Below are 16,052 nucleotides of genomic sequence, written 5' to 3'. Positions count from 1 at the left end.
TCGAGTGGCGATTTTTTTTTTGATCTAGGCCTACATGAAATTCTGCATCCGTACGATTAAATTTTTATTTATTTTTTTCCTTGGAAGGGCAACGTGAGTCGAGGAGGGCATATGGGCAGTTGCCTGGGTAACCTGAGCAACCCCCCTGTGCACGTCTGACTGTCAGACATACGCCACGCTCATGAAGGTGACACAGGGAAATCTCCTGTGAGCCTTGTGAATAAGAACGGGGAAGAAAAACATCCTGGAGATCCAGGGATGTGAACCAAGGGCCCCCTCTCACTCTTTTGGAGCAACGCTCTGGTGATGAGCATTTGTTGAAGACGCAAGATCCAGAATGGGCTCGTCTCTCAAGAGACAGCCACCTCCGCTGCAGAGTCATGCTCTCAGCGGGGACCTAGGCTGAGGGTGTACAAAACACAACAGCTCTATAAATAACCCTAAATTCTCCTAAGAGCATGCAAAGCGATGATCAGGAGAATAGAGCGAGTCTGTAACTCCTGACTCAACCCCATTTCATAGAATATATGAAAAAAGGGCGATGCAGAGCAACAAAGCTTCTCCTACGCCCGCCACCGGTGGTGGAGCTAGGAAAAACCCAAGCAGCCAACTTCGGCAAACAACACGGCCCCTCCCAACGAGAAGAGCGGAGTGACGGAATTGCTCGTCTGCAGGCGGAGAATACTGCTGCAGGGCAGGCCGAAGCGACAGAGGACCGTGCCACGGGCGTAAGGGGCAGCTCCGCCTTCTCCATACAGCAAACCGACTGTAGAGGGAGAAAGCAGGGGAAGTCAGGGTCTAGGGGACTGGTACACGTGGCCACACAAACGGCGTCAGGTGACGAGTCCCAGCCCGCTCATGAAGCACACGGGAACGCCGCACGGGAGGCGGGAGAACCCTGGCTATTCTACGCCGCCCTACAACCGCAAGGGAGGGCGTCCGGGGAGAGGGCGAGCAGACAGCAGATTAAAGCTGTCTGGCCCCTCCCACCTTCACAACGTGTGTGACGTCTGGCTCGTCTGCAAGCGGAGGCAGGCCGAAGAGACCAAGCGATAGAGGAATGTGCCACGAGCAACTCCGCGTTCTCCTTACAGCGAACCGACTGTAGGGAGAAGAGGGGAAATGTCGGGGTCTAGGGGACTGGTGCACGAGGCGGCAACGTGCGACGAGTCCCCGGCCCGCTCATGAAGCGCACGCGGTCGCCGCATTGGCGGCGGACGAACACGGGCTATACCACGCCACACTACAACCACTAGGCTGAAGGGAGGGCGAGGGAGCGTGACAATTCTACACGTGGTTGTGTAAAGTGTGACTTTATAGCTTTCCATCAATTATATATACATCATAGACATCATATTATGTGAGGAAAGAAAGATAAAACAGGTCGGTCCTTCCGCGGCCTGGTCCCCCTCGACGTAGCGATGACGACGGCGTTTTCTACCTCGTCTGGCAGGAGGAGACTGTCATGGCCGACAGGCAGAGGCGAGCAGGTTATGTTCGTAACATCCGCATTGCTCAGTGAGGCACAGACACACGTCTATCCCCCAGAGGAGAGCTGTTTGGGGATGGTGGGAGGCAGCGGCTCTACGTTCGGACGCCACCCGGCGTCCGGACAGTAGACCGCTTTTTAGGGCTTTTCCTCCACCGTGTTCTTCTATGATGCCAACTTCACTGGCACCGTCGAAGCGAACGGTGTGGCGCCACCGGCGTGCTGCTGGAAGGGCAGGAGGAGCAGAGAGGCCTTACCTCTGTGGGCTCCGTCACACCGCCGGGCAGGAGGAGCAGAGAGGCCTTACCTCTGTGGGCTCCGTCACACCGCCGGGCAGGAGGAGCAGAGAGGCCTTACCTCTGTGGGCTCCGTCACGCCGTTGCTGCGTTTCTTCATCGTAGATAGTCGAAGTAGTTGACTGGTTTCAGCAATTGCTGAAAGAAAAGGGAGGACGAACGGGGCTCTGCGCCGCGTTATATACACGGTGCCGTGGGGAATGCGGGCGGTGCCCACGTTGATTGGTGTATAGCTGAAATATTCAGTGCGCGCAAGCACGCGCACGGGACAAGCCCATTAGGCGAAGCCTAGACGAAATAGAACGACTTCATGGGTTAGAAATGGGCCATAATATATCAAGAAAATGACATTGACGGTGCATGTGAAAAATGTCTAAGAATATTTAGGTCATTAGCCTATATATATATATATATATATATATATATATATATATCCCGTGCCAGCCCTCTTCCTTTGGGTGCGCACGGGACGATCATGGTGTGGTAGTAAAACATTAGCCAAAAAAGTGTTCCTGTTCAAACGCATCAGGAAAATCACAATTGTTGACAAAATAAAATCAACTACATTGGATTTGACCTCGAACATACAAGCCATCAAAGTAACTAGAAGTAGATACATAAAGCCATCAAAGTAGGTACATAAAGTATTGTAAAGGAAACCATGGATCCCAGCAGTATCGTTAAAGGTTGCTTCACCTGTTGTGTTTTGCAAGTCATCAAACAAACACAAAGAAGATGTTTGCCATGAGGCTGAGAACGAGTTGATTAAAATGACGGTAAAATAGCTCAGTGAATTTTGTCCTTGTCATTTCCAAAAAAAACCCATGTCTGTCTGCAGAGGAAGGAATATCAATGCTGTATAACCCACCTGGCCATACACACAAGGGATGGTATTTACCTAAAAAGGGTAGAATGACCCAGGGCGCAGTTTACATTGTAGGTAGGTACAGGAAACAACATTCTGCTTTAAGGATGTTTTTAGGGAGGGGACCTGCAAGTCTGCAAAAATGTAGTTTGCAGGATGGGAAATGATGCAATTGGAAACCCATTATGTTAATGTGTGTGCGTGTGTGAAAGAAGGAAAAAAACTGACTAGAGGAAAATATCTTTATTTAAATATGCACATCTGACTAAAACGGCAGTATTCAGAATCCCTTAATGCTTAATAACAGAAAAGTTATATAAAATAGTTAATCTAAAAATAAAAGTAGATTCAAAATCTTTACATTTAACAACTCAAAGTTGCCAAAAACATCTATTAAGTAGTTCTTGCACAGACACGCACACACACATGCACACACGTCCTTCCCTTAAATACTAAAAAAACTGAAAAGACTTAAAGAGGGAGACTCTCTAATGCTAATTGAATAGTTGAATACCACAGCCACAAGATATGTTTCTATCTTATAGCTTATCATTGGCACAGGGGCATTCAGTATTGGTTGCTTCAATTTCTGATTCATCAAAACCTACTCCTGTCACTTTCAATTAAGGAGTTGGTTTGGCTTGCATTTCTTTATACTGATGATTAACACCAACACACAGACTCTCCAGACATTTAACCTAATTTAACCTAATTAAATAATGCAGGGCCGTATGCAGAGAGTCCTATGTAAAACACAAACAAACCTTAGAGCAGTCAGTCAAAACAGGCAGATTGAAATCAGTCAGATGCAAATCCAGGCGACCGTCAGCCATCGTGACAGGTTTCAACCACAGAACGCCATCAAAGAGTAAACAGGGAGAGTTTGCTCTGTATCTCTTAGAAATAGTCCCTCCTTCTGGAGTCATCGCTGATGAAGGAGGGGTTCCACTGGGAGGGGTAGATGCAGGAGTGCCTTGAGCCAGGCAGCCCTGTGAACGGGTACAGGCCGTTCCTTTCCAGGTCCGAATTGCGCAGTGCAGGCTGCAATACAGAGTGTGTATTTAAGTATCATCTCTGAAACACACGGCCACTTCAGTGGTGGAAACAAATCAGTTTTATCCACTTCCATTTTTTTATCCATTTGTGTGTAATCCTTTTGCAGGTTTTATTAAAGGGGCATCAGAAACATGTTTATATTTTGTTGCTGTGTCTCGGTGTGAATAACACCGAGACATCTATTGAACATCTATTTCGACCTCTCTCTGACAGTCACCACGGTCTTAGTACGAATGATGCCATTCAGCTACTTGTCGCGAGACCCTCAAAATTGTCACCATACCTCCAATGGGCGTGGCTGCCAGGTGCAGTCATTAATTTCTGTTCCACCGTGAAGACCCCCACGTTCGCGTGAATTGTGCGGGGTCTGTGGGTGAAGTTATTTCTCTCCTGCGCCTTGTTCACGGCCAACCCTGGCCTCTGCCAGTCAGGGCAGACCTTCTCTCGCAAGTGGGGGGTCAAATTTGGCATCCCAGGCCGGCTGTCCTGCAGCTGTGGGCCTGGCCCCTCCTCAGCCCCTGCCTCAAAGGTTGAGTGAGGCTGTGTTGGAGACCATAAGTAATGCTAGAGCACCCTCCACTCGGGCAAATTACCAGCAGAGATGGAGGTTATTCTCTTTATGGTGTAAAGACAGGGGTCTTGACCCGAAGACCTGCCCAGTGGAAGTGGTACTCCATTTCCTCCAGTCTCTCTTGGACACTAGGAGGGCAGCCAGCACCTTAAGGGTTTATGCAGCCGCGATCTCTACATTCCATGATTTGATAAGGGGACTGTCTATCGGGAAACACAGTATGGTGTCACAATTTTTAAAAGGTGCAAACCGTCTACGTCCAGGCAGGTGTTTGAGGGCCCCATCTTGGGACCTTCCCTTGGTATTGAGGTCTTTGACCACAGCCCCATACAAGCCGTTGGGGCAAGCTGATCTTAAGTTTTTAACACAGAAGTCAGTGTTTTTACTGGTCTTGTGCTCTACCAAGAGGGTGAGCGAGCTGCACGCACTCTCTGTGAGTACTGAGTGCATGAGGTGGAAGCCTGAAGATGCAGCAGTGTCGCTTTGGCCGAATCCATTCTTCCTCCCCAAAGTGCTAAACCCTCAGTCAATTAATAGGGCTATTGAGCTGGAGGCATTTCACCCTGAGCCAGCCTGTCAGGCAGGGGTGGCTCTTCACACATTATGCCCAGTCAGGGCTTTGAGGGCCTATGTGGATCTTACACAGCAGCTGAGACATGACCACACTCAACTTTTTGTATGCTATGGAGCTAGGCAGTTGGGTCACCCAGTCTCGAAACAGCATGTGTCCCACTGGTTAGTGGACACTATTGCCCAAGCTTATGCCGGGAGGGGTTTCCCAGTTCCTGAGGGCCTGGTGGCTCACTCCACACGAAGCATGGCCACCTCATGGGCAGCTTTGAAAGGGGTTGCTCTTGTGCGGCAGCATCCTGGAGTACTCCATTTTTTTTATAGAATCAATGTGGTAAAAATAGGTTTTATAGAATCAATGTAACATCCACCGCGGTCGGCGCCACTGTTCTCATGACGGCTGCCAAACAGACTAGTGAAGGGGGATCCTCGGTTCCTCGCGACACTTCTGGTACTAGTCATCCGTAGTAAGACTGTGGTGACGGTCAGAGAGAGGTCGAAATAGATCGTAATTTATGACCATAACTATGGATCTATGAGACCGAACGATGACCGTCACCCTCCTTTGTCGCTCGGAACAAACCGAAGCGTTCCAGGCAAGGAGGAAGAGCCATGTTCTTGCATCCGCTTTATGCGGCATGACCTGCCTCCAATCAGTCACAGGTGACAATTTTGATATAAGGGTCTCGTGACAAGTAGCTGAATGGCATCATTCATAGTAAGACCGTGGTGACGGTCATCGTTCGGTCTCATAGATCCATAGTTATGGTCATAACTTACGTTACTGGTAACAGATTCATAGGGTGAAGATTGATGATGTCCTCGCTGGTGCGAGCGTGTGTGTGTAACATAGTGTGGTATCCTTACAGAGTAGTAGATATCTGTCATTTGCAGCAGGTTCTTGGTGCTGCCATTCTCCTGCATCTCTATGGTCTCTCTGCCCCACTCCATGGACACACGGTTGCTTTTGGGGAAGTCGGTGAACGGAGACAGATCTCCGCTCTTGAAAATGATCTTGTTGATGTCATTCTTATCTTTCCTGAAAAGAACAGGGTGAAAAAGTGAATATCAACATACATTTTACATTCTTTCCAAAATTTCTTTAGTCCACAATGAATGACTGAATAAAATGTCCTAGATATTATCTATTTCTATATCAATGCACAACTACCCTACAGGCATTTTATTGTATATAATTATCATTACAAATGGGTGTATGGTCGCATTTCAAGTTTAGAGTCATCTTCCCCTTTGTTCTAGTGGATATGTTCTGAACATTTTGCATAAATACGTCAGCTAGGTAAATGTTTTTGGTTTGACAGCTGTGTTCACCTCACCTGTACTTGTTATATATCAATGCAAAGTAGAAAACAAGACAAAGTTACAATGTAACATTATGGATACTGAATCAAATATAAAGGTAAATGACACCTTTTATAACACAACCAAATACATGCACGTCTTCATTTAATTTCACACTGTTGCAACATAAAACAAATGAGCAACAATGTAGGATCCTTGAAGCTATTCAAGCTATTTCTAGAGGTATTGTCATATTTCCAGGATTGTTCAAACCCTGTTTCAAGTATTTCATATGGCTGTGACATCTGATAAAATCAATAGTTTTATCCACAATGCAGTTCTGACTAGACCACGGCCCTCAGCACAGTGATTGGACAATCGGCTGGCTCGTTGTGTTCTGGTCGGAACTGTGATCAGATAAACAATGGCTCAAAAAGGGGTCCAGTCCAGTGGACTTGTGTGTAGCAGCTTCTTACTTGCAGCATGTAAAAATGAGAGCAATGATGAGGATGAGGAGGAGGGCGCCCCCTGCAGGCGACACCACGATGGCAATCAGCTTGTAAACTGCAATGGATACAAGGGGAAGAAAAAAAGTATATGTTAGTACCAAAGCTTTTCCGAAGTCCCCATTTAAGTATGACATAAAGATAAAGTCATTGTATCTAAAGGGTTGCCTACTTACAGTTGCTACAGTTGAACCCCCCAAACCCAAACATGCACCTGAAACATGAGATGACAAAATTATGTGATAAGTACTGAATTATTTTCAAATATGTACAATACATTCATTATGTTAGGTTTAAGAAAACAGCTTACTGCACACACGTGCCGTTCTCCAACTTGTATCCATCTCCACATTCTGAAGCAAAGAATCAAAAGGTTTGCAGATAAAAGCACCTTGCATAATCCCTTACCTCCATATCAATTATAACGTAGTATACCGTACAATGTAGTGTCACAATACCAATCAATTTAATTCAATGTTGTACTATTATCACAGCAATTTGCAGTAACATATCTACACAATATAGGATTTAAATGTGCTGAAGGTAAGGTTGAACTGCAATAATCTGAGGGTAATTAGTTGGAAATGACAGTGAGTGTAATGCTCTGTGAGAATATCTGTTTTGAGTTCAGTGCACCTGGCTCTGCGTAAGCCTTTTTAGATTTTATACTACTCTCGGTTAATATCTGATCAATTACGGCATCTCTTCTCTGATTGGTTCGGGGAATTCATCTTGCCTGTCATCGGCGTCAACAAAACACTTCCCAATGGATGGCGAGAAAGTAAAGGGCTGATTATGATTCCACGTCGACGCGACGCAAGGACCACGCAGACGCTTTGACGCAGTCGGGAACCTGTTTTGGTTCTGCGTCGGGTTTAGGTGAGCGGACCAATCACAGCCCTTGCTGCTGCGTCGCTTCGACGGAAGTTTTACATTTTTGGGAGGCGCATGAGGATGGACACACAAGGATGGTCCACAAGGGACCGTAATGGGTCCGTAAACCCCCTTGCGTTGCGTCGACGTGGAACCATAACTAAGCCTTAAGGGGGAGAAGGCCGAGGGAAGTTCTTTGAAAATACTGCTTGCTTCCGCTCTTTCCTGCTCTCTCATGACACTCAACTACAGCACCTTTAATTCATGTCATGCTACATACGGCCCAAGGATTGCTAACGCTATGTGTTGTGTGGATCTTGATCATAATATAACATCATGCAACCCTTGCCTGGTATTTCATTGGTTAGTAAAATAAAAAAGTTGTGTGCTTACCTATGCATGAGAGATCATCAGGATTGTGCTTATAGTAGCCTGGTACACACTGGCAGAAGGCCGTACCACTGCTGTCCGTGCAGGATGAGCGCTCTGTGTCACATTGAATATTTTGGGCAAGGCAGAGACTCTCGACTGTTGGGGAGAGACACGACAAGGCAAAAGGGTTCATATATTTGGGTCAAAGCTGTCACCCCTAACAGGTTTATTTATTTATAAAGCACGGTTTGAAACACAAATGTCAATCAAAAACTGGAAGGGGTGGAGTTACGCCTTGTTTCCTGTTTGGCTACAGGGACATTTTACCAAGGAAAACTCATTTGCGTGGAGTGAATGAAGCTTTCAGGAGGGTATTTTAATAAGTGTATTTCTACAGCAGCCATACTTTGACAAACATATTTTTTAAAGTCAAAAGTTTAAAGTTAAAGTTTTTTAAAAAGAGACCAACGGTAAAAGGGCTTGTCATTGGAATACATTGCATAAACTGTATAAGAAAATATGTGTGTGTGGGTGTGTGTTTGTGTCTGTGTCATTGTATGTTTGTGTTAATCATAACAGAGGATGACTTTGAAATAAAAATTTAGAAATGTAATAAATGTAGTAAATGCATAAATACGTGATTGATACCATGATAGGTGAGTTGGTGGTGCAGCACCACCCCACAGTGGGCCAAGGCGGAACTGCAGTTAGTGAGGGACGTTTGGACACTGTTGTAGACCTCATCACTGGTAACGTTTGCCGACAGGGAGAACATGTGGACGGCCAGGATGCGCAGGCCATCCTCCTTTCTAGGATCGGTTGGGGAATCGAAGTGTGTGGAGAGATACAAAGCAGAGTTAAGATGAGGACCAGGAAACATACAGAGTACCTAAAGGAGAGAAGGGGCCCTAGAGGAGAGAAGGGGTGAAGAGAGCAATGTAGCCTGCAGAGGTAAAGTCAATGAGGAAGAGGTATAGTAAAGAAGAAAACATACAATATAGGAAAGAAGAAAATAGTTTGAAAAGGTGAAACATGCTTCTTCTTTCGCCTGCATAAGACAAAGCAGAAGACGTGCACATACCTCCTCAATCTTACAAAGTATTGCTGTATCTGTGGTCCTGTACAATACAATAGCAAACCTTTACTCAAACTATTCGATTAATAAAATAATTAGAAACTCACCTCCTACTCAGCGTGGAACGGCTATAGCCACGTAGAAGCGATAATGAAACGTTCAACTGAGGATGAAAAAGGACAGAAAAACCATTAGAGTCAGAATCCCTTTCTTAACCAAAACATAAGTAAAAACATATGTGTAGTTAAAGCAAGTATATGTAAAAATTGTTTGGGAAAATAGAGAAAATTATCAATGATCAGCCCCCTGGACATCCATTCACGATGCCAATGTCGAGCAGCATTAGCGCCACGTATGTCCCCCTTACCAGCTGAACGATGTCCCTATGCATCTCGTACGTCAACGCACTCCTGGAGAGGATGGGGTCGGGGGGCAGGCGGTTGATGCTGAAGGTTCCCAAAAAGGTCTTTGCTATTAAAATGATAAAAAACATAATAAAAACATATAATAATATTAATAGATATATATATATATATATGTAATGGATATAGGTGTATAAGTATATATACTAATCTGAAGCGATAGATTCTAACAGCAGCTCAAACAAAAACATTTCATCCAAAAGATCTACCATTGTGTTACTACAATGCTGTCACCAGCCCACCCGCTCTACCTCCTGAGCTGCTGCCGCAGCCGCATGTTTGCAGCGTGTATAATGTACAGAAGCACCACGCAGGGGCCCTCTCACCTCGGGTGCAGGCGCGACCGTCCTCCAGGTCGAAGCCCAGGGGGCACTCACAGCTGAAGGAGCCCCTGGTGTTCACACAGCGGGCCCCTGAGGGACAGGGGCTCCTCGCACACTCGTCCATGTCTAGACACATAGAGCCAGACACACACACACACACACACACACACACACACACACACACACACACACACACACACACACACACACACACACATACACACACACACACACACACACACACACAATGCATTTATGGTGTGTGCTGATAAAACCTTCATGATTATTAGTTTAGGTATAACTCATTTCGATGAATGACTCACTTGACTCACTTCATCATGACTCACTGATCACTTTATCAGTAAGTGTACACCGCACATTTATTTGTTGGCTTTCTCATGTACATACATAGAAACCAACCAACCTGGCAACAAGGTGGGTGCCAGGTGTGATCAATAGCACTGTGGGTTTGGGACCTACACACTTTGTATCAGCCAAACAGCCTTTATTTCTATATCTATTTATATATATAATACAATATCTATATAGAGATAGATATAGATATAAATATGTATACATATATGCTACATTTATCTTACCTTTCTACTGTGGTCATCATGTGTATGGACGTAGTGGGCAGCAGAGAGAGACTCACCCTGAGTGCAGGTGGGGCCCGTCCACGCCTGTAGACAGCGGCAGGTGAATTCTTGCGTACCGTAGCTCACACACATGCCTCCGTTCCTACAAGGATTTGGTGCACAGGGATTGCCTGGAGCGGTTTATAAAGACATATTTTGTCCATAAGATTGTGGTCATGGTTGTCTTTTAACAAAAGTAGAAATGAATTAACCAAATTAACATAGTTTAACCCTCTACGTTCTGTATAACATTTGAGTGCTGGTTAATATCGAGAAATAAAGCAGTTTCAAATCTTCATCGTCCGCATTTAAAAAAACTCTGATGACTTTTCCCACTTTAGTGCGTATCACTGGCTTTCTTTTTTACTTAATGAGCAGCGCTGCGGACCCCACTCACCAGGCAGACGCTTCGGGGGGGACGCCATTTCCGTTGTTACCGTGGTTACCGTGGAGGTGACCTCTGCAGTTGTTCCCCTGCTGGTCCCAGGTTTCCACAGTGCTGTGGTCTGGGGTGGTGCTGGTGGTGGTGGTGTGCTTCCGGCCAGAGGAGGGGGTGGGCTCCGGGCTTGGGGAGTAGCAGGGCTACTGCTCTGCATGGTGGTGGCTGTGGTGGTGGTGGTGGTGGTGGTGGTAGTGGTGGTGGTGGGAGCAGTGGTGGTCCCCAGTCTGGCTGTGCTCGTCTTCCGCCAGACAGATGGGGGGGTGACCACCGTGGGCTTGTGGGTGGTCTCCACTGTGGGGCTCCTCTGGGTCCAGTCTGGAGACGGAGGCTGTCGGGGGGATGAGGGGGCCGCCACTGAGGAGGGCTCGGCCGAGGGAGTGGGGGCTCTAGGGGCCGCGGTGGCTGATTGCTGGGTTGGTATCTCCTGGGTGGGGGTGACATCCCTGTCGTTGAGGGTACTGCTGCTGCTGCTGCTGCTGCTGGGTTGGGGAGGTAGGGTGGGGTGGGGCGGTAGGGAGGGCAAACGGGAGGGGGCCTGGGTGTGAATGGAGGTGGAAGGGATAGGTTTACTTGTCCCATCTTCCTCCTCCGTCGTAACTTGCGATCTGTCAATAAACCCATTGATTAGGTCGAAAGTGAGTTGACTAAAGTATTACAATTACATTACATTACAATTTAAATAAATATAGATATATTTATACTGTACCATATGATACCACCAAAGAATGAAGATTGATTTTATGTAATGTTAATCGAGGAACAAATACCGTTAGAGGTCCAGTTAAGTTGAATGTGCCCTATCATCTCTCTTGATGAAAAACACACCTTGCTAAAGCAAAGTGCGATCCAAGGAGGAATCAGTTTTCACTGATGAAAACTGATTGATTGTGTGTGTAAGTGAGTGTGTAGGCAAAACTATTTACGTTTAGTCCAGGCTTGGCCACCACAGTGAAATGTACCCATAATGAATGTTGCATGCTACATCTATGTGTAAAACCCCTGGGTGAGTACCTGTGTGTAACAGCAGTAGGCATGGTGGTGAGAACCTCAACACCAATGCTTCCGCCGTCTGTCCGGGTTGTGAAAGGCGACTGCGTCGACAGAAACCTGGTCGAAAAGTCATCCGTGGCAGTTGTGCTAGCTCCGACTGTAGGGGGTGCTGTTGTCAGACCCAACACTGTGCTTTCATCCTCTGCCGTCTGAGACACGACCCCGGTCTGGCTCCGGATGTCCGTGGAAACCTCGACGCTCGTGGCGCTGGAGCTGAATCTCGAGTCACCGCCGCGGTCCGTCTCGGTCCACGAGCTGTTGCTGCCGGGGCTGCTGGCCTCTGAGACCGCTCCCGAGGCTGAGGGAGAAACCACCGCTGAAACCCCTTCCGGTCGGTCGGTTGCGAACGTCCCATAAACATCCGTCCCCGTCTGGCTATGCAGAGGGGCGGAGCTTGGCGCCTCTTCGGAGATGGACGAGGGTTGATGCTGATGATGCGTGGGGTTTGGTGGCTCGGTCAAAGGCTCGGTTACCCTGAGTGGCTCCAGGCTACCCGTCCCGTGGCGCTCCCCTCCCTGGGAGCTTGTGTGGTGGTGGAGAACTACTTTTATAGTCCTGTCCTGGTCGTCAGCCCTGGTCGACGGGGCCTCCCCTGTAGAGTCCTCAGTGGACGCCGTGTCCCCGAGCGCCTGAGTGGAGAGGGACTGCTCGGAGTCGTAGCCGTCCGTCTCGGTAAAAACAGAGGTGGAGCTGCTGTTGCTTAATGCGGACGAAGAGGAAGAGGATGAGGAAGAGGATGATAAGGAGGAGGAGGAAGAGGAGGAGGAGGTGGAGGTGACAGAGAGCAGGGTCCTCTCCCCTGCTCGGCTGAGGGTGGTGGAGATGTAGGTGCTGTCAGTGTGCTCCGGGGCCCCCAGGGGAGTGGTCTCTGCCAGGGCCCACCCCTGGCTGCTCTCGGGGCCAGGACGGAGCGACTGGCTGCGTCTTCCGTCTGTCGCCGTCCAAGGAGCGGACTTGAGCGAGAGGGCGGAGGGGGACGAGATGTCCCGCAGCTGGCCCGGCGTGGGGAGATCTTCCCAGTCCGTGCTGCTAGGGGCCGCCGTTGCCTCCAGTCGCTCAGTTAGCACGGCGGACCACGGCAGCTCCGTGGAGTAGAAGGTGCTGTCGTCCAACGATGTCCTGCCCGTTTCTGTGGATGCTTCCGTCTGCTCGGTGGCTGGAAGAAATAAAGATCAGTGATCAGTCTGTCTGCCTTTCAGACTTTTGCGTCTCTGTATATTGTACTTTTTCTGAAAATACCTAATTTTCAATACATGATCATTTCCCTTCTGGGATTTGTAAAGTACATTCATTATATATTTATCTGATAATCAAAATATCAACAAAACAATATCAACGCCTTAATTTAACTCCACTCCCTCCTGACCCATTTAAATCCGCAGGCCAGAGAGATCCCAAGAGATGCTCCACTTCCTGTACTTAAGGGGGGGGGGGGGGGGGGGTGTGGGGGCATTAGAGCCCATGTCCCCGAGTGCCTGTGTGGAGAGGGACTGCTCGGAACCGTAACCGCCCGTCTCGGTAAAAACAGAGGTGGAGCTGCTGTTGCTTAATGTGGACGAAGAGGAAGAGGATGAGGAAGAGGATGATAACATGACATTGGACATCATGACATGATGACATTGGAGTCATCGTGTTAGAATGCACGTAATCGTTCAGGGGCGGAGAGCTGTTGGTGGAGCAAGGCCCGTCTGCATTAAACAAAGGCCTGGCAGAAGACCCTAAATATGGCAGTGACAGTGTCCGCTGGGTGTCAGCCATTTCCTTCCTAAAGCTGAGCGAGCAAAGGCCTGCGAGTAGGAAAACGCTCGCCATTGATGTGGGATTCCTACGACAAAAAGCTAGACATATCTGTTTGTCTGGAATAACTCCTTATTTCATCAATGAGATTTTTTTTATATTCTGCCATGTTTGTGGCAACAGACACCGGGTTGCATTGTGTTCAATGCCTTTTCAAAAATGCAGATTAACATTAACAGGGAAAATATACTGTGTTTCCTTGTTATTTGAAAAATCGTGTAGGTACCGAAAAAGCATGTTTTATTATTGTGACTGTCAATAGATAGACAATTGAGTACATTGGACTACTTTTGAGATTGTTCTACCATCTTACAGGTTCAAAATGTTAAAAAAAAATCTGGTTTTCTCCATTTCATGGGCAAAACAACATCATTAGTTGATTTGACTATTAAATCTGGTAATGATATCCGATCTTGCCCTCCTCCTAACTGAACTCTGGCCAGGGGTCAAGATGGGTGCTCAAAATTCATTAACATTAATGAAGCATGTCTAGGGGAGCCCTTTGTACTTAACCCATTGGAATAAATCTGAATGTTCACACAGTTGTTGTAAATCTACCAAACATCAGCGCCCTTTCACAGACTACTCTCAGCATTTACAGAACATACAAGTATATCTCACCTGAGAAGGCTATTGCTCATTATTGGCTGTGTGTGGAATTGCTGTAGGCCTACTGCAACACAACAATTACGGGGCTTATGTTGATCAAAACCAATAAACTCAACTATAACATTGTTATTGTATTGCTAAATCAAATTCTGAATAGCTATTGATTTATAATCTGTTAAGACATATATGGAATATGTGTCACGCTATGGTTACTTGGGTGTCCCTCGACTTTGTCCTGGATACACTCTTGATACTTTTCTCCAGGCACCCCCCAGTAGGCTTTACCATGCACACCTGGGTCCAGACGTGCAACATCGAGTGTGTTCAAACAGGCATGGAACACGTCAGACAGCTTGTGGAGCTTTATCATTGAGAGACAGGTCCAGAATTTGAAATGTGCCATGTGAGAATGTGAACGCCTAGTGTCATACTCATAGGTGACCATCGATTCGACCAAAAACAGACCGTGGTGGATTATTGTAGGCAATGATGCAGATTGGACAACCCCACAGTTGTGCTGCTGTGCTCAATTGTTTTGCCACCCTGTTAGATGGGCCAGTAATAGTAATTTTTTTTGCTTTTTTTTTACCACGCTTCCAAGTTATCACCCTGAGGCATATTGTTATAATCTCATTCATAAATACGATGAATAGCCTGCAACACCCACGGACAATGCTTTTGACGATGTTGGCATTTATTCTGAAGAAACCTTCACAAATTGGAAACAGAGCCAAGACTTTTCGATTTTAAAAAAAGTTAACAGATAAATCCTACACTTCTTACCAAAGTTCCCAGCAGTCTGGCTCCCGCCGGAGCGCCTGTGTAACGTGCTGGTCTCAGTGTGCATTGAATGCGTTACTGCGGGTGCAGATGACGCCGCGGTCTTCCCACTCTCCGCCGTGTCGCCTTCTTGTTCCTGCGTGCCACTGCCGGTAGAATAAGATGATCCACCCGTTAACGTTATCCTTTCCGCACCTTTGTCGGTGGTGGTGTAGGTCCGTGCCTCGAGGGGGCTCGGCACCACCAAGAAGGCTACCAGTGAGAAACTAAGGACGTGATTCAAAAAACACGTTTCCATGATTCAAGTCCTGCAAAGGGGTCCGTGGGACACTGAGAGTATAGTCTACATACGGTGAATTTCCTCATCGGAAAGCGCGATAACTGTTAAGAGTGAAATGCGTCAATAAAACTCCTCCGATAATCCTTTAAACGCCATTGAGTCCAATGGCGGTAACAAGTTATAGAGTTTGCACAAGCAAAGCTCACACAGAAGCCTGTTATCACATCCCAGGCGCCTGGGCTCCTCCCACACACACACACACACACACACACACCAGCGATAGTGGTTTCCACCCAATTCCGCTATTTCACTGGGAAGTGCAGTAGCTTCTGGACAAGAGGATGACTTGCCAAGTAAGAAAAGCGGCCCCAAGGCACCCCATAAACGAGTTATTTTTGTGTGTGATTTTAACAGATATTCAACCACCAAAAAAGACAAAACAACCAAGAATAGTAATAACTGGAAGGGAGGCCTAATAACGTATTAAATATGCCCATTCCCAATAAGAGCACAGTGAAGATCAAACTGCAATTCGTCATTGAATGAGAGAATCCCTTTTTTCAACATGAATTGTTTAAAATATAGTAAGCAATATTTAAATGTTAAGTTTTTTGTTGTTGTTGAAAAAAGTTTGTGTCTACATTTACTAGAATGTAGCAAGTACATTGAAAAGTTTGTGAGGCAATTGTATTCTTTTATTTAAATAATATCCATTAAATATTCAGTGAATTTCCCA

General features: G+C 46.8%; 1 protein-coding gene across 3 annotated transcripts; it reads right to left on the bottom strand.

The window, feature by feature from the left end:
* Positions 1–2,892: 2,892 nt before the first annotated feature.
* On the bottom strand, positions 2,893–15,480 carry heg1 (heart development protein with EGF-like domains 1). 3 transcript variants are annotated; one of them, XM_084478597.1, is made up of 14 exons: positions 15,040–15,480; positions 11,812–13,006; positions 10,756–11,405; positions 10,376–10,489; positions 9,724–9,846; positions 9,343–9,446; positions 9,083–9,138; positions 8,549–8,709; positions 7,922–8,056; positions 6,966–7,008; positions 6,832–6,869; positions 6,626–6,713; positions 5,715–5,886; positions 2,893–3,691 (listed from the first exon to the last, which is right to left on the bottom strand). In XM_084478597.1, exons 1-14 carry the CDS (start codon positions 15,332–15,334, stop codon positions 3,548–3,550), a joined length of 3,318 nt encoding a protein of 1,105 aa, XP_084334723.1. In that variant the 5' UTR covers positions 15,335–15,480; the 3' UTR covers positions 2,893–3,547. The 3 variants fall into 3 exon arrangements, with proteins under 3 accessions (XP_084334723.1, XP_084334724.1, XP_084334725.1); XM_084478598.1 differs by having other exon boundaries at positions 10,756–11,279; XM_084478599.1 differs by having other exon boundaries at positions 10,756–11,276.
* Between the last annotated feature and the right edge of the window lie 572 nt (positions 15,481–16,052).

This window comes from Micromesistius poutassou, assembly GCF_964030765.1.
Source record: "Micromesistius poutassou genome assembly, chromosome: 14".
In the NCBI taxonomy this organism is placed as follows: domain Eukaryota; kingdom Metazoa; phylum Chordata; class Actinopteri; order Gadiformes; family Gadidae; genus Micromesistius; species Micromesistius poutassou.
Note: the sequence above shows the minus strand (reverse complement) of the source record. Positions and strands in the feature narration are given on the sequence as shown.

Excerpts from the sequence above, each read along its gene's own strand:
- heg1 (XM_084478597.1), bottom strand. The coding sequence starts at position 15,334 with ATGGAAACGTGTTTTTTGAATCACGTCCTTAGTTTCTCACTGGTAGCC. Across the intron at positions 13,007-15,039 it reads CCAGACTGCTGGGAACTTTG|CCACCGAGCAGACGGAAGCA; the intron begins GTAAGAAGTGTA and ends TATTTCTTCCAG. Across the intron at positions 6,714-6,831 it reads GGGGTTCAACTGTAGCAACT|TTTACAAGCTGATTGCCATC; the intron begins GTAAGTAGGCAA and ends TATCCATTGCAG.